The 18,711-nt window shown below is 43.8% G+C and overlaps 1 protein-coding gene across 3 annotated transcripts; it reads left to right on the plus strand.

Annotated features, from left to right (window-relative positions):
- The first annotated feature begins 579 nt into the window (after positions 1-579).
- Positions 580-17,261, plus strand: gmeb2 (glucocorticoid modulatory element binding protein 2). Of its 3 annotated transcripts, XM_088607730.1 has the most exons (11): positions 580-766; positions 1,432-1,578; positions 3,971-4,135; positions 7,347-7,435; positions 8,479-8,609; positions 9,410-9,513; positions 11,835-11,992; positions 13,152-13,223; positions 13,422-13,559; positions 13,722-13,844; positions 15,134-17,261. In XM_088607730.1, the coding sequence occupies exons 2-11, from the start codon at positions 1,469-1,471 to the stop codon at positions 15,766-15,768; spliced, it is 1,725 nt and encodes a 574-aa protein (XP_088463856.1). In that variant the 5' UTR covers positions 580-766; positions 1,432-1,468; the 3' UTR covers positions 15,769-17,261. The 3 variants fall into 3 exon arrangements, with proteins under 3 accessions (XP_088463856.1, XP_088463857.1, XP_088463858.1); XM_088607731.1 differs by lacking the exon at positions 1,432-1,578 and having other exon boundaries at positions 581-766; positions 3,938-4,135; XM_088607732.1 differs by lacking the exon at positions 1,432-1,578 and having other exon boundaries at positions 582-766.
- The last annotated feature ends 1,450 nt before the right edge of the window (positions 17,262-18,711 follow it).

The raw sequence follows: 18,711 nt of genomic DNA on the forward strand, positions 1-18,711 counted from the left end.
GCTTTGCTTTATGACTTATCTGATTTGACTGTTCCTATAATAAAATGATAACAATTAGTACTTATTTGCAAAGGAAATGCGACACTGTTATGGTTCATGAAAAACGTATTAGCAATATGTTACAGCCAGTATAGTTTAGACTCTTATTAATGTCATGTTAAAGATATAGGCCCTTTAAAAGGCTGTCTACATTACTAAAGACCCCTTGGTAATAAGACACATTTTCATGTGAGTTATGGTGAACAAAAAGGTGTAAGAAATATGTAAATCAATCTTAATGGGGAAACAGGAAGAACCAGTGTTTTAGAAAACAGGACCCCCTACACATCCAAGCTTTCACATTTAAAAAAATCAACAATTAACAATTATCACTGTTTATTTGAAGGTCTGCAGCATGTTGTGCAACAAAGAAACACCTCTGAATGGGAAGTTTTCCTCCGGTAATGGAGGCAGCGAGTGCTGCAGCTCGGCGCTACGCTTCTGCGAGGAAGCCCACGCTCGGAGGCGCTGCGGTCAGGGCGCTCCCTGTGTAGCGGGCCCGGGTCGGCGCTGCTGTCTCGCCGCAGCCCGGCTGTAGCAGCGGCCCCCTGCGGCCACAGAGCGGGTGACGCGGGAGGCGCAGTCTCCGCCCCCCGCGCCTGCTTGCTTTTCCACTCTGCGTCACCACTTTCTGCTTACAGGCTGCCGCACAGACGCAGCCTTTTCTCACGCTTGCCTGCCATTGAAACTCAAAAACGGGTGTTGCCTCCGTCTCCCAACCCAGAAGGTAAGAGAAGCGCTTCGTCCGAAAGCTTTTGACACTTGGTAAGGGGCTTGTCGGGGGGGAGGGGGTGGTTTCGATGGCAGAGCGTCAGGACGCACACCCGGAGATTGCCGTACGGACGATACGGCCCACCGCGCCGCCGACTCCGGAGCGTCAACGCGGCGCCCTTCGGTACGGCCTGGCGTAACCACCGCTGCGCGATCCCGGCGGCATTCGCCCTAGCAACGCGGCGGGTGCGCGCCGCGGCATAAAAGAGTGCCGCTGCGCAACCCCGATAGCATTTACCCTAGCAACTTCACGGGAGTGCGCAAAAACACGGGCTGCCGGGCTCAGTCCTTCAGTCTCCCCGAGCGTTTAATTTAACCCGATGAATTGAGGAATGCGCTCTTTTGTTCCGACGAGCTGGCTTTTCCCTTCACATCCCCTGTAGCACATAACGCACTGAAAAGTAAAAAAAAAAAAGAAAAAACGCAGCCTGTGAATCACGTTTGAACATTGTTTTTCAGCTCGGCACCAGTCCCACGTTGAAAAGCATCCCCCCCTCACAAAGGCATGATCTCTGATTTTAACATTTGCTAAAACCGACACCAGCCACGGGCTTAACGCTAACGCAATCGAGCGACGGTCAATGAGTTCGTTGCCGCCGCATCCCCTGTTTTCAAATACAGTTTCAAGTGACTGAGTAACGGCGAGGGCTGCTGGGAAATGGAGTCGGGGGCGGAGGACGCTGTTGGTGTCGTCGGCTCTGCTGCGCGGCTGCAGCTGCTTGGTCTGACGTCACTTCCCTTGACGCTGCCCTGGCACACGGGGGGCGGGTGAGCTTTGTACCCAGCCTGGGCTCCGGGACTTGTGGGGTGGAGGAGGAGGCAGTAGAAAAATCAGCGTTAATTTCATGTCTGGGGTGTGCTTTTAGTAGTTATTCAGGAATACAGGCGGCCCACGCACACAACATGTGACAAATAATGTGCGGTACATAGCTGCCCCCTGAATATGTTTCGCCTTCGTTCAGAGATGTTTAAAGTGGGAATTCGTTTTGGGATGTAGACCACAGTCTCTCTGGGAAGACAATGCTTGTTTTTCAGAGCCACAGAAAAAAAAACACACACATTAGACACTGTATAGTTTATTGGACTGTTTTACACAAACTCTTATGGACCCACATACTGACAGCTGTCCATTTGTGCACAAACTGCCTGTGTATAACAGGAATATCTGCTCTTTAAAGCCTGTACAGTATTATTATCTTTGTCCTGACAGTTATTAAGTGTCTTTTATTGGCATTGACAGTTCTGGGGCAGATGACAGCTTTGTGGTACCACGACCAAAGGCACACGTGTTGTCTCTCAAAAGAGAGGCCACCCCGTTCTTGTGTGTTGAAAGGGATTGAGGGCACAGTTGCAAGACAGCCCTCAGTGGCACCAGCTGTGAGCTGCCCACCTCTTTTGTGCGCACGCCTGGCGTGGAGCCCTGGTGGCACATTTCAGGCAGAGTCTCAGTAGGCTCCTGCTGCTGGCGACAGTCCTCACATCTCCAGACACCCCTGGGACCTGGCACTCTTCTAGTCCTCTTTGTTGACCTCGGGCTGAATAAATTACCCCCGGGATCAGCCAGCAGGCTAATTGTGTGCTGAAGCGGCGCCGCTCCTGGCTCAGAGCTTGGCAGAAGTGCTCCGAGCTTCATTATTCTTTCCTCCTGCGGAGCTGGTCTTGTAGGGTCTGACGTCGTCTTCCTGTAAAAAATCAATACAGAAAAAAAGGATTTCTAATGGCTAATTTTTGAGATGACCTTTTTATGCATGCAGACTGTTAGAATCCAATCCAGGAATCAGAAAGCTTCAGTGAGGGCGTTCAACAGAGCCAGCTTTATTCAGCCGGGAGACAGTCCACCATCATACCAACAATTCTCAAAAATCTGAAGCAGGCACTGCAAGTACACCTTATTTGAGTCACAATAGCTCGTTCAGTTTACACAAGGATCTGCATTCTAACAGATGTCTTTATTACTTACCGTGCCTCAGGTTTTTCCCTTCCCTGCATTTATCAGGGTGTCCTTGCCTGGGATTGTGCAGAGCTCCTGCGAATTCAAGGCCGAGAGTTTTGGCCTTCACAGCCCAAGCCTTTCAAAACGTTGCCATCTTCAAAGGCAATGCTGATTAAGTCAGTAGGCCGTATGTTGGGCGAGTCCGTTTTTTCGTTAAGCAGTTTATCCATTCTCTGGAAAATACGTCTCATAGTGACAAACCTGATTACTAGGGGGGCAGTAATGCTGTGTGAGCAAAGGCTTCCTAATCTTGCGGTTTGATATCATCACCAGGATACGTGCACAGTCGTACTTAGGTCAGTGTAATAAAACCTGAGTTTGGGCTTTTAAGAAACCAGTCTATTATTACACTCCAGTGACACTGGGATGTGAGAGAACAAAGATCAACAGCCTGCCCCTTGATCAGCAGATAGCAGTGGTTTGCATAATAAAAAGAAAGGGCATCGATAGACAACCAGGGAGAAATATCTACATATATTTGGCAAATGACCCAAACAAATCTTGCAGTATTAAATTACTGAAGCTATTGGTCTTGGGGTCCTGCAACAACAGAAAATATTCACTACAGATGGTAAATGATGGCCTCTTATTAAAACCTATTCAGAGTTTCACACTTTTAGTCACCTTGTGCCTGAAACAAGGTTATGCATTAATTGTCATAAGCCGCTTTTGCTATACTATACATGTTGACAAAAAACTTCATTTTATTTCTTTTCTCCATACCTTTATTAGAAACACTGCTATGTAGCTGAACTGGTATCTCCATGATATTTTTTGGAGTAGTTCGGTGAGATCCTACTAAATCCAAGAGAGACAAGATATGGGGAGTTTATTTGGCATAGCTTGTAGCTGCCCAAACCCCCCAGTTTGTATTGTGAGGAATGAGCCAGGGAGTAGCAGAAAGAGTACAAGAGAGATGCACTATGGGAAATCCGGGGTGCAAGGCTTCTATACAAGGTGAGTGGAAGTATGCGAGATTAGGATCCAACCTTATTCCTGAATTCCTGTTATACCTTCTGTTATAATTAGGAACATATGCCGCAGTTAATAAAGCATATGGGGCTTTTTTCTTTGGTACCCCACAGCCCGTTTCTCACAAGGCAGATCTCATTGGACACTGCTCTGTCCGAATAGGGTTGACCCTTGACCTCTGATGTCCTCCTCCAGAGTTGGCGGCGCGGCTGACAGCGGATCTCTGGCCATGGCGTCCTCCGAGGTCAGCGTGCACGTGGAGGAGGTGGTCGTCGTGACGACGCCGGACACCGCGGCCGATGGCACCGCTGTGGAGGAGGTGAAGACCATGCTGGTGACGACAGAGCTGTCCCAGCAGAGGCAAGTATCTGACGCACGCACACAGCGTGTCACGGAACAGAGTCGTCTATTTTAGCTTGGTTTTGTACAGAACTAATATTCCCCAGTTCATGTCATTCATTGCTTAATACAGCATTGCTCAAGCAGTGCGGCTCAGAATGAGTATTTGATTAATCAGAGTGAGCTTTTTTTATTGTCTGAAATAATATGGAATCTGAATGATTTTCAGTGTTGGTTACAGATTGTTTTGCCTTACAAATGTCTGTTCCTGTGGAGAACAGTAAAAGCTGATTTCTATCAATCTTGCTACTTGATTTTTTTTCTCCTGTTTTCTGTATTGTGTTATATATGGAAAGGCATTAAAAATGCAAGAAATGCTATTGTTTCCGATAGTTTTTAATGGCTTTCATTATGTACATTTCTGTGCCATCTGTACCTCTGTATGATTCACTGTTGTTGATTGTACATTAGTTGCTATTTAGCGTGCTTACTGCGTTTTTCAAAAAAGCTACTCGGGGCAGAGGGACACAAACAAGGTACAAGGGAAATATATTGGCATTGCACAGGGACCTGAAACCCATTGATGAAGTTGTAGACTCTTATAGTGGAGCAGCACAGGTGTACTTGAAATGACATTTCTCTCATTCAGCTCTGAAAAGTATTTCAATTAATCTGTTTTTTCCTTCCAAATTCTATGGCAGAATAGCAATATTTCAAACCGAAAGAGCACTGGTGACAAGATATGTGACTACAAGTGCAATAAAAACAGCAGCATGATGATTATATCTTATTTCGTTTATGCAGTATATCTTCAAATCTGTCATTTTTCTTTTCTAATAGAATATGTACCTCAAAAATGATTATGATTTAGCATATATTTTGAATTTAAATATGGTATTTTCCAGCAAGGATAGTTTACTTTAAAGAGTTATAGAGGTCGCAAAAGCTACAAATTCAATAGATCTCTTTTAGCTAGAAAAAGTGTGATATTATCTCAGTAAAACCACATTTTTCATAACTCTACTTTTTTACTACTAAGAAATGTTGGTTGAGTTCTCTTTTCCCTATATCACCTTTCAACAGTTTTGTCATTCTTAATATTAATTTTCAGGCAACAGTGAGGACATTAAAAAAAACTCACTGCCTTAAGTTTTGTTACACTAGTAGTGTAATGGTCATATGGTAACAACAATAACAAACACAAAAATAAATCTTAAATGCAGTGTGCTGGAGATGCCAGACATAACCCCATGAATTGTGTTTCCCCAGAAAATACAATTAGAGTAAATGGTTAAAAACAAGACAAAGTCAATCCGACCATTTTGCTCATTCTTTTGAAGTATATTAATTGAAGAATACTAGTAGCAGGGCTTTGTCTTAAAGGGCTGTAGAGAAGCATCCACAGGCTGATTGACTTTATCAGTTTGTGTCGTGCTGTTGGTGGTCATGTGCATTGTTATATGCCTTGGCAGGAGTCTGCTTTTAGATGGAACAGTCATCTGGGGTCAGTCTCTTCCACGGCTTTGAATATCTCAGTAAAATCTGCTTACTCAAGGTTACGGGGGTCCGTCGTCTTTCACCTGCTACCTTTACTGTCCCTGACATGTAGACTTGTACTGTAGGAGACGTACTTTTTTTCTATATTCACCTGTATGTACAGGACTGGGCGTGTTTGAGTTTAACTTGTGTTCCTCAGAGCTCACACTCCATTCAGTGAGTCACTGCTGGTGTGTGCCAGCACCAGCCTTTTATTTGTGTTCTTAATCAAGTCTGAGATTAATTACCTTGTTTACATGGGCTTAATGTTTGCAGGTGAAAACTGCCCAGTTTATTTACAAGAGAAATGGTGATCTTACAACTAGATAAGCTGTTAAATATATTTCACTGCAGGAAACGTGACTTCTCTGGGTACCTTGTTCCCAGTTTACACCTTTTTCCCTTGTAGATTCCTCTTTGGTTTCTCCTACATCTGGTCATCAGGGCTACAGGCCATATGTGAATTCGGAAGAGCTGATGCAAAGCACTGAAACAGTGCCATGGTCAGCATTAAAATCTTTTGATGTCTTCTGTATGGGGAGGTCTGGTGTTGTCATCAGCAGTACATTCGGTTATATAGGTGAATCAGTCTTTTTCTAGCTCATCAGCCAATCTTTACAAATGCCTACAGGTCTCAGTGTGACTCAGTGTGGTGTTGTTGATTTTTGTTCAGACTGTTACAATCAATGTAGACTCTTGTTTTTCAACCTGCATTGTTCATAGGAATTTCTGGTTTTGAATAAATTAAATGGGGAGCTGTTAGAAGGTAATATCATGTTTTTTCTACCAAATGGCAACATGCATTTCTTTAGACTTGCGGGAGAGCAGGTGTCTTGACATTGCGATGATGCTGAAGTGCTTCTCCAGAAAGCTTTGATGGTTGTTTTTGGTAATGAGCTTGCTGGGGGTCAGAGGACAGAAAACAGCAGGGAACTACCAGTGGGCTGGGCAAAATGTGAAACAAGCCAAATGTACAGATCCTAAAATGTTCAGAAAATCAAGAAGAAACAACATTGTACTCAGAGCCTTGCAGTGTTTAGTGCAATGGCTGTGCTTTATATTTCAAAAGGTCACACTGCATTGAAAGTGTACTGTCAAACCCAAAAACATGTGTTTCAGTAAAGGTACATGGCTTCTTAGAAGACAGGTAGTATTCCATTGTCATAGTACCTCAGTGTGGTTCTACTAAGATCTTTCCCGTGAAAATGTATCTCAATACAAGAAGTAAACCATTGCTTAGCATTGTTGCCTTGCAGTGCCAGGGTCCTGGGTTCAATTCTTGGGGTGCCATCTATAAGGAGTTTGTTTATGTGGGTTTCCTCCAGGTGCTTCATTTACTTCCTACAGTCTGAAGACATGCTGGTGGGTTAATTGACATCTGAGAAAACTGGCCCTGGGGTGAGTTTGTGTCTGTGTGGGCCCTGCGATGAATTGGTCCAGGGCGTATCCCACCTTGTGCCCGTTGCTTCCCGGGATTGGCTCTCCCACATCTCTGTACTGGAATTAAGCCTCTTGACAGGATGTCGTGAACATTTTGGTGTGAGCTATGTGTTTCAGACAGCTGCCCTGGACGTGGGGCATTAGTCCTCCTGTGGCTTCATCAGACTCACAGGCAGGGGTTTCCCTAAAGCTGTGCTTTCGCTTACAGCCAAGTGGTTTGTGATTTTGACCGGTCTGATTTGTCTTTGCCTGGCAGCGAAGATATCACCGAACAGAGCCTGGAAGCTCAGGCTGAGACGGGCACCTTCACCGCCACCCCTCTGCTGGAGAAAGAGGCCATGATAGGTATGTTCTGAAACACAGGCAGCCGCACAGAGTGTTACATTGCTTTTGTTTTGTTTTTTTCATAGCACTGTTGCAGAAGGCTGATTTGCATAACCCACACAACAAGCACTGATGCCGCATTTGACTGTGTGTTTGAGACTCACAGGAGTCAAGTGTGTGGGAGTGCTCAGACGCATCATTGCGTGATTGTGTGTTTAGGCTCACAGCTAGCGAGCGGGGCTTTTTTAGTACCAGGAGACCAGATCACCCCATGTGAATTCATTTTCCATCATTCAGTGCAAGAGGTTTTGCTCTTTTCATTTTTCGGAAAAACAAACTTTAAACTCCCAGGACCCCATCAACTGTTTTACACATTCTATCAATTGAATGAAAAGAAAAATGATAATTGCAATGTCTTAAATTGTGAGGGAGGTGTTTCTTAGGAAACATACGTTCTGTAGGCATAAATCTATTTTTTCCATGAGCGTTGTAAAGGCATAGGCCTAGTGAGAAATAGCTCATTACTGTATGTAGCCAATTTTGCTGACTAAAAGGAGAAGAATAAACAGTTTTCAGTACGATAGGAGAATACAATACAAACCTTTTTTGAATGAGGAAGGAAACGCAAATTAAATAAAGTCTGACAATTGATTAATGCGGTTTCTTTGGCCCAACACTGTTTTATTAAGTGAAAACTGTTTCGTATCAAATCCGAAAATTGATTTGTCACATTTCATTTAATTAGAGACAATAATTAAATTATATGTTTACAAGAAGTTTTATAAAGGATTGCATGTCCTCTGTGTCCGGTTTGAAGACCCTACACAATATGCTACTTGCTATTCTTATTTAAAATATTATAAAACACTTCCTCAAAATTAAAAAGTAAATATATTATTAACTGCAATCCCAGCTCTTTTAATATTCCTGGTTTTATTAATCGTCACTTGAAGAGGTTTTTTACGGATCATAATGACTCTGTCACTGAACATTTGATTGCTGAAAGTCATGTGTGTTCTAAAGGTATTAGTATATGGTGTTTTCTGCTTTTGAACTCTTATTAGCTGTGAAGTTATCAGAAGAAGTGGAAAATGTGGAGCCGGAAATTATCTACCCCATAACGTGTGGAGAGAGCAAGGCCAACCTCATCTGGAAGAAATTTGTTTGTCCTGGAATTAATATCAAGTGTGTGCAGGTGAGTCTGTTCTGTCCAGCTTCCAGCCAGTCAGGCTAAGAATGTGAGAGATCTGCTGCTGAAGACTCATTGATTTCTGTGGTAATTAAATGCAAAACTAAATGTCACCGAAATATGTTGCCCATTCTCCTGAATGCAAAGTTGGTCATTAAGCTTTTTCTTGAAAGAATGATGTATGTCACCAACTATATTTTTTATTATTATGTGTCTTCAGGGGGGATTGGATTTGCTTGTTTCTTCAAAACTAATTCTGTGCATATTTAAAACAGTTCAGAAGCAGCCTCATTGAAGTAGATCAATTGTTAAGAAAAATGGAAAAAAGCAAAACCGTTTTAAATGAAAAAAGGGGAAGGTAGTGTAACACTAAATTGTCTTTAATGAGTTTCTCTGATTAACAGATTGCAGCAGAATTAACGTGAAGTTAATGCACCTTTTTTACATTCTTACTTCTTGTAAATTATCAACAGCAGTGTTTCTGTTCACTTCGTATTAGCTGGCTTCATTTCCTAACCTAATCTGAGCAGATGGCTGAGTGCTCATGTGTCTTGTGCTGCTGTGTGCTATATGGAAGTAAAGCTGAGGTGATGAAAAAAAAAAAGCTCAAATCTCAAACTGACATTTCCAAAAAAGTGATAATCCATGCTTCATTCAAATACATGAGTTTTAGCTTTGCTGTATCATGTACCCTGAAGAATGGGCTGCTTTATAAGATAACCATTGTACTGCTTTGTAACAACAGAATTACGCAACAAAGCAAGGACAATTTAATAAACATTTGTGTATATTTTGTTTTTCCCCAGTATAATGAACACCTAATCAGTCCTAAAGAGTTTGTCCATTTGGCGGGGAAGTCAACATTGAAAGACTGGAAGAGAGCGATTCGTTTGAACGGCATCATGTTAAGGTACGTTTTTTTAAAAAAACGCGTGACTTTGGCTGTTGCGCAAGCGCTAAAGCACTTTATCGAGGAGAGAGCTGATCGGACACTTGTGCTGAGGTGATTTCACCTTTTGAAGGTCAGGTCTGGTGAAAGTCGGGAAACAGAAATGCAGAAAGAAACCAATATGTCCCGCTTATCAAGAGAACTGCACCTTGGTGCCGCCGGTGTTGCCAAAAGCAAAGCCAACTCTTGTTTAGTGACTCTGGTGATGAGTCAGGTTTTCGTGTCATGTCCATGACCCTGCTGGACATCAATGAGTGCATCACAGGCGCTTTACAGGTAACGGGGACTCCCCTCCACCACCACCAGTGTGCAGCCCCACCTGGATGATGTGACGGCAGAAATAGTGCTCCAGTACTCTCACCACACAGCAGCTCTCAGTGGGGAGGAGAACAGAGTAATGAAGCCAGTTCAGAGATGGGGATGATTAGAAGGTCATGATCAGTAAAGGCCAGGGGGAAATTTGGGCAGGACACCGGGGTAACACCCCTACTCTTTTTGAGAAATGCCCTGGGATTTTTAATGACCACAGAGAGTCAGGACTTCAGTTTTGCATCTCATCTGAAGAACGGCACCTATTTTACAGTATAGTGTCCCCCTCACTATACTGGGGCATTAGGACCCACACAGACCACAGGGTGAGCTGGCCCCACTAACACCTCTTCCAGCAGCAACCTTAGTTTTTCCCAGGAGGTCTCCCATCCAGGTACTGACCAGACTCATACCTGCTGAGCTCCAGTGGGGCTGCCAGCTATGAGCTATATGGCTGCTGGCTATTTCAGTCTTCATGTGACAACGCCCCACTTCTCTCCTGCAAGATGAGAATGTGACATCGCACTTGGTGGAGTAAGCTGGGCTGACAGGTAGCATCTGCGGCCCAGAGACCCGTGAACAGGCAGGTGCTCGTCCAGAATGGGAGAGAATCCAACCAGACAGCAGCTGCAACCTGGTGCAAAGCACGCATCACAGATATACAGCTTGTATTGCTTTCAATCACACACACACACACACACACACACACACACACACACACACACACACACACACACAGACTCCCTGCTGATCAGCTCTGTTTGTGACAAATGTTAATGAGCAAAACGAGTTTACCTTAGCCATGTCCATTCAATTAAGTGTCAACTGCACCTGCAAAAGAAAGACTCATCTTCCTAACTATGACTTTTTGTTGCAGCTATAAGTGATCTCTTTTGATGCTCAGTATATACTTGTTTTAAATATTCATATTATAGCACGGGTGTAACATTTGTAAGCTGAACTTGATGGGCTGAACACTTTCTCTTTATAATGTGTTTATTGTTATTTCCCACTTGGGACTGCTTAAAGGAATGATTAGGGAGCTGGGAAGATTAAAGTGATCAATAGTTGAGTTAAACAGATGTTTGTGAAAGAAAAGAATTATTACTTCATTAAGGAGGTTTGGATAGAGCTGTCCTGGGTGATAAACCAGTTTAAGTACAATGTAAAGTACTGTGCTGGGAGATTTTCTTACTGCCTTGGCCTTGATTTCTAAAGTTGGAGCAAAACTGCTTGCTCTTTAAAAATGCAAAAGCTAAAATTATGTTTTTTTTTCTCCAATTCTTTTATAAAGTATTATGGCAGTATAAGTTATAATATTGGTGCGGTGTGGTGGCTCTGTGGCTAAGGATCTGCGCCTGTGGCTGGAAGGTTGTTGGTTCGTATCCTGCGGCCGGCAGAGGAATCCTACTCTGTTGGGCCCCTGAGCAAGGCCCTTAACCCCAACGGCTCCAGGGGCGCCGTATAAATGGCTGCCCCTGCGCTCTGACCCCAAGCGTCTCTCCCTGTCTGTGTGTCTCATGGAGAGCAAGCTGGGGTATGCGAAAAGACCAAGTCCTAATACAAGAAATTGTGTATGGCCAATAAAGTGATCTTAAAATACTACTTCAGCACAATTTATTTCATCTAAATCATTGTAGGATTGCATTAATTTAGTCTGCACAAGGTGGCCTGAAAGGCATATTGTCCCTATGGAGAACATTTTATAAAGGTTGTTTTCATTCCAAGAGTGTTTACAGAGTCTTTAAATATTTTGCAGTAATTGAACTACACTGGTGTAGGTCTAAAGAGGGAACATGCCAGCATTCTGCTCTGTAGTATTGAATGTTAAAGGTGTTAATCACTCTGTTTATGTATTAGCTGTTAGTCTGTGTTAATTATAATGTCTCTGTTTTAGATCGATGTGGTTTGATTGGGGGGGGGGGGGTTCATTCAGCTCCTCACAAGGTTGTGACCTTTCGTCTGTAATCCAGGAAGATCATGGACTCCGGAGAGCTGGACTTCTACCAGCACTCCAAGGTCTGTTCCAACACCTGCCGCAGCACGAAAATCGACCTCGTGGGCAACAGGGCCTCGTTCAGCAGCCAGCAGTCCACCGAATTCATCCCCATCACCCCCGCGTCAGCCGACGGTACCCGACATCCAGTCGGCCGCGCCTTCCGCAAGCCGCGCCTTGACCAACCCGCTGGCCCAGTTTGAAGTGGAGCCGCGGGGCTTTGTGTGGGTCGATGAGGTGTCTGTGGGGGGAAAAAAATGGAGGAATGGGTCGCGTTTGTCTGGTGCCGCAAGAAACTCGTGCAGAGAACCGCGTCTATTTATCGGCTCTAATGATGTGCACGGCACCTTTTATTAAGTAAAAGCTGTTTTTATTTTACTGTGACTCGCACAGAGGCAAGACAGTAAGCACGCCCCGATCAGTGCTTCTAGTAAACTGAATCGGGGTAGGTGTGTGCTCAATTTGCACAGCCGAACTGCTTGAATTAGTATGCGGCGCAGCCAGAAATTTATGAGGCCTTCTGGATCAAAGCAGAAGACGTTTACTACATTTTTTTTTCTCTCTACAGATAGCATTTCAGGTTCCAGACATTTGCTGTTGTAATAGTTTAGACACCACATTTGTAGTATGCATAGAGACTATCTAGTGTGTTTAGAAGAAGGGGCTTCAGAGCCTTATTGTACACATTGGCTCGAGACGCTGTTGTGATTCTAGCTGCACGTACAGCCACCTGCCAGTGCGCTGGAGCCGCCCAGTTCAAACAAACACGAGAGCGCTTCAGGGCAGTTGTGACTATAAACATGAACCCTGTTCCATGTGTCACACAGTTATTTAGATATATGGACAGTGTAGGGTGGCACGGTGGTGCAGTAGTTAGCATTAATATCTCACAGCACTAGGGCTCTGGGTTCAGCTCTGGGCGTGGGCTTCTGTCTGTGTGGAGTTTGTATGTTCTCCCTGTGTTCAAGTGAGTTTCCTCTGGGTGGTCCGGTTTCCTCCCACAATCCAAAGAGATATTGTTAGGTTAGCTAGATTCTGGGAAAACTGGCCCTGGTGCATTTCTGTGTGTGTGTCTCTGTGTGTTTTATGTGTGTGTCCCTCTGTGTGTCTCTATGTCTCTGTGTGTGTGAATTGGATGAGTTGGCTAGGAAATGGAAGGATGGTTGAAGGGTGTACAAATGTTCTGGTTTCAAGGCATGCACATACAAAGTACCTACATGATGTCACATCGTCATTTTGTAAAGCTATTTGTTTTGTTTCCATGCCTTAACCGTGCGAGAATGTGTTTTTGCAGTAAACGGCTCTCCAGCCACCTTCACAGTGGAAGCCTCAGAGGACAGTACCGAGTGGGTGACGACAATTGGAGGTCAGTGGAAGTGACCTTATGTTGCCCTTGTATAACTCCACTACAGCACTATAGAGGTTTACATTGTGCCTTTAGACAGGAGTGGGAGTGCTAGAGGTGGGATTTAAAGAATGTGGATGCTGTGGCCTAGTGTCAGTGGTGTTCTGCTGCAGGACTGAACCGGGAAAACCTAAAGTCTTTCTACGTCTCCATTTCTAGAGGATACGGTAGCTTTCTGGCGTGGGCTGAAGGACGCGGGGCTGCTGGAGGAGGTGGTCGAAGAGTTCCAGAAGGAGGTGAAAGAAACCCTGAAGGGACTACAAGACCGAATTCAGCAGCCGCCCCTACAGGTCACCGGTTAGTGCCCACAACCCCGGCCGATGCGCGACGAGACCGCAAAAACGCAGCCTCAGGCGGTTGGCCTGTGTGGCAGGAGCGAATGAGTTGTAAACCAAAATAAACCAACAGGCGGCTCTGGGTTTGTTCTGATTAACCGGTTTCGGGGCAAATGTTTTACAGATGCTGTCCTGTTGAACAATATAGTGCAAAACTTCGGCATGCTGGACCTGGTGAAGAAGGTCCTGGCAAGTCACAAGAGCCAAATGGATCGATACAGAGAGCAGTACACGCGCAGCTTAGTAGGTGAGTGGAAAGCCCATGACAGAATAGTGACCTGAAGCTTTCTTGACTACCAGGTTCCCCAATATCTTTTCCTTCCATATCTTCGTACAGTGAGACTGCAGCATATAAGGGCTGAAAAAAAATCGTATATCAGTGTATGGATTGGTTAGCGCTTCTCTAGATTATTTAAACGCAAATGAGTAGATCTTGGAGTTTGAAAGAGATTTTTGGGGTTATGTTTTTGTGTACTATTTAAATATCCATGCAAGTCAGATATTTCTTGGCAGCGTTCCTGTCTCTGGTTGAAAGGAGGTACACCTGTTTCTGTCCCTTTAAAAAATGACTCGGAAACTCAGTTTAAGCAGAGTGTAGTTTTTTCTGCATTTCAAGTAAGGAAATGTATTGGTTAGTGCAGCAGTTTCCTGCTGTTGTGAAAAGAAACAGTTTCCCACTGAGAAAGAATACTGAAAGAAAACTTATCACCGTAGGTATGCATGCACAGAATAGTTAGAATTTTGAAGAGCGAGTAAATGTTTTTGGAAACATTGCATAAACATTTTATCCCCTGATTAACTTAGTTCCTGTTGGCACTCAACAGTAAGCTATTAAATGTCAAGCCTGATTAAAATCAAGGTAGAAAAATGCAGAAAGGAATGAATATGCCCTGTTTACCAGTGACACCAAGACACTGTTCTCTTGATATGTGTGGTGAATCACGATCCCCAGTCCACACAATGTAACTCAGAGATAGTGCATCACGAGCTTAAGAGCACACTTTTATTGGCTTGCGGGACTCCTCCAGGCTCCTGTGATGTACCACTGGTCCCTTTCCGGTGAAGCCTGGACAGTCCCAGAAACCCGCCCAATTCCTCAGAGGTTCCACTTGCACGGTCACTGCAGTTCCTCTTCCTCTCCTATTGTTCCCATTTTCACTTTTCCGAAAAATGCCAGGAAGGATGGAACGAGAGTATTCTCCCTTTATGCCTCCAAAAAGAACTCTACATTACAAAATATCAGATCGCGCTAAGTTGGATCGCTGTTGTTTGGCGTCAGGCATGTTTACAACTGGCCAATTGGAATTTGGCAAGACATTACACCTGAACACAGTCCTTCAAGATTGATGAGGCGATGCAAGGGTTACGGTCTGGGCAGGAGCATCTAGCTGCTACAGAACTCCACTCATAGTGACTGATGGCAGGCTGGCTGTTATGAGTGCCAACCTTCTTTGGATGCTCAGTTTAGAAGAAATGGGTGATTGGTAAGTCACTCTATCTTAGTAACTGACTGCTCCTTGCTTTTTCTTACTGCAGCACTGGAGCAACAATGTGATGAGCACCGCAAGAGAGCCAAAGAGCTGAAGAGCAAATCTCAGCACCTGAACAACGTTTTAATGACGCTAACGCCAGTCTCGAACCCGCCGGCACCCAAGCGACCCCGGCTGACGCGCGCCACCTCAGGCCCAGCGTCTGTGGCCACCCACGTGTCCAGCCAGCCGGCGCAGATCACGCTGGCCTCCGGGCTGCCCGTCACCCAGCTGACCAACCTCTCGCTGAGCAAAGTGATGTCGGCCATCCAGGGCTCCGGCATCAGCAACTCCTCCCAGCAGCCTGCCACCTTCGCCACCACGAACTCGCCGCTCCTGGGAGGCTACACAGTGCTGGCGTCGCCGGGCGCCACCATCCCCAACACGGTGGAGATCCAGCCCGACGCCTCCAACCTGACTGTCCTCAGCACGGCCGCCATCCAGGACGGCAGCACCATCGTCAAGGTGGTCAGCCCCTTCCAGCTGCTCACGCTGCCGGCCCTGGGCGCCACCCTCCAGAACATGGCCGCAGCGGGAGGGACCATAGTGGCCGTGCCCACCAGCACCATCGAGACGGCGGTCACGCAGACCGAAGAGACCACTGTGATCGAGGTGAAGGAGGATCACGCGGAAAAGCAGTAACAACAACGGGACTGCGGAGCTTCTGCACAAAGCACACGGCTTGGCCCGGAAGGCTATCTGGGCGTTTGTTTTAATGTGAAGTATTTCAGTGTTGTTCCTTATTTGCATCTTCCGAGCACAAGGCTGGAATGGAGGAAGAGCAGGGATGGACAGCCTTGGTCCTGGAGGGATGTCTGCAGTTTTCTTCTCTGCTAAGCTACAGCACCTGAGAAACTGGGAGAAGCTGTTAATGAGCTGCACATTGGCTTAACTGGACCAGTCTAAGTCATTGAGAATGAAAACCAGCCAACACCTTGACCCTCCAGGATCAGAATAGCCCATCCCTGATAGAAGATCTTCTCTTTTGGAGGGGGGGTGTGGGGGAGTGCATTTCTTAACATTTTGATACCAAGGTACAGATCACTCTCAATACATGTTACAGATCTAAAGGACCCTCATTGTTTCAAATCTCACGTGCTAAGTGTCACTAGTACATATGACATTTGCAAGATGTTTAGCATCATCAGTTTATTCGCCTGTTCCCTCTTTCTCACATGATGAGCTGAAGTGAAATAAAATCTGGTGGATACTGTCTCAGAAGGCAACAGACTGTCAATTGTCTCAAGAGCACAGAAGCTTATGGTTTCAACAGCTGAGTTATCCTTACCTTTGAATACAGGTTAATATATATTTTTATATACAGGTATGTATAGATATGCCCATAGTGTTCACGCAAGCACTTTGAGTAACTCACTATAGTTCATGAACTATAATTGATTTTTTTCTGGATAAGACTGAAAACTGTCTGAATTTAGTCACCCCTCCCCCTCGATTTATTATTTCAAGAAACAATTTTCTATCTGAAAGATAAATATACCTTAAACGACCTGTACATTTTTTTATGGAAATACAGTGTATGTATATATATCCCTTTAAGTCTAGGTGGCTTACCTTTGAAGCCATCAATAAATACTTGAAACCACAAAGCACTGGTCTCAGTAATGCGCGCAGAGTAACTAATTTAACACAATTTAAAAAACCAAACAGCTGCCAGTTTTAAACTTTCCACACAAATTGCATCCAGATTTCAGTGAGGGACTCCAGAACACATTTCACACTGACTGACTGACTCCTGTGTTCTTTCTTTTGTGTCATTGTATTATTTTGCAAAGGCGAACTGTTTCATCGCCTTGTTTTCCTGATATTGTTGTGTACAGTTTGCTGCCCCACTTCGTCTTGTAAATAACAAAAGTTCACTGTTGTACATAATTTTTTTAAGTGTAAATTAGTTTTACTGTACATCGCAAATAATTGACGGTAATGTAATATGCTGATATTTACATGCCTTGTAAGAAAACCTTTTGAATGCCTTAAGAAAAACATCAGCCCTTGGACTTTTGGTTTACAGTAGAGGTTTTTTGTAATAGATACCAGTTCTCATAAAGTAAAGCTTTACGCACTGATCTGAGACTGGACACTTAAGGTTTGATATTAAACATTTGTACAGTTCTTAAGACTGTTCTGATGTTTCTGTTTTTTTTTTCCCCTTCCATAAAATTAAAATTACAATGGTTCCATATTGAGTTATGCTTCAAGACAAAGGTTTTGAAACGCATAGCTTGTAAGCTATGTAAATGTTAGCTATGTTAAGCTGTGTTAATTAAGGTTTTTTGGAAACTCATTTTTAACACGGAAGGAAATTCCGGAATCCTAGTGTTCGGTTTTCTTCAGTTCAAATATCTACCTAAAGAAATTTAGTGTGACTGGAACAAAAATGTGTTTTTCTTTATCACACTAGTTATAATTCATTAGATAAACCACATAAGTATGCAAATATCCTTACATTCAGAACATATTTTATAACATTCAGTGTGTCATCAGCACTGTATTACATTCCACATTTTAATGTAACTACCAACTTATGCAATACACTCTGAAACATATAGAATATATATAGGTGGTAATAGTTTAAATGCATGTTAATTGCATTATTAAATCTTAGTGTGCAGGTTACCCTGGAATATCCAGTCTTAAATTTCCACTGATAAAACACATTACACATGGACTCAGAGCAGGTATGAAGGATAGCCGAAGAAATCCTGCACTGTGAGTATCGGGGAACCTGCTTGAACAAAATCAGAACTCAACAATCTTGACAGGACGTTCACCACCAAAAACACCTCAAAAGCTCAGTGATTACTTCTCTACACCATGAGTATAACTTCTCAATTGCCATGACAACCCCTGTGTGTAGTGATAGTAATATTTCAGAATGCACAATTTTAATAGAGCTCAATGATCTTGAGAGCTGTTGAGTTGGGTTTCAAGACACCAACTTTAGAAGTATTCATAATTTCCCATCCCTTTGTAGCACGCATACGTTTTTTAATGCTTATAACCATCTGATGAATTAAATAAAACCTTGTGCTGTTACTGCAGTGCCTATACAAAATCGGTTCCCCTAAACTTTTTTTCACATTACGTTGTCAGTGCCTAAAAATTACATTTTGTTTTACTTTGATGTATACACCAATACTCTGTTTTTGAGGGGAAACATTTTATGGGGACACAAAATTATGTATAAAAAATACCAACCTGAAATATCCTAAGTGGTGAGTCAATACTTGGTACAACTAGACCTGGAACTAGACCTGCCCAACAATTCGTTTGTTTTGACATATAAATTGGCGTGTCATATTTCAAATACAGAACCATTGGATCATAAATGGGGTTGAATTCTGGAATGCACTTGTTACACCCATGTTATAATGGCCATTGTCTACATACTAGTGTATCTCAAATGCTAAAACACCATTGACTTCTTTCTTCAGAGGGAACTTTGCACGCTAACGTGAAAACTTCCTGAAGGATGTGCTGTAAACTGTGACCATATGACGCTTAGTCATGACATTGATGATATTAATCAACAAAACAATGGAGCCCACATTGCCCTATCTCAAGTAG

Source organism: Lepisosteus platostomus, chromosome 15 (genome assembly GCF_059453375.1).
Source record: "Lepisosteus platostomus isolate fLepPlt1 chromosome 15, fLepPlt1.hap1, whole genome shotgun sequence".
NCBI lineage: Eukaryota > Metazoa > Chordata > Actinopteri > Semionotiformes > Lepisosteidae > Lepisosteus > Lepisosteus platostomus.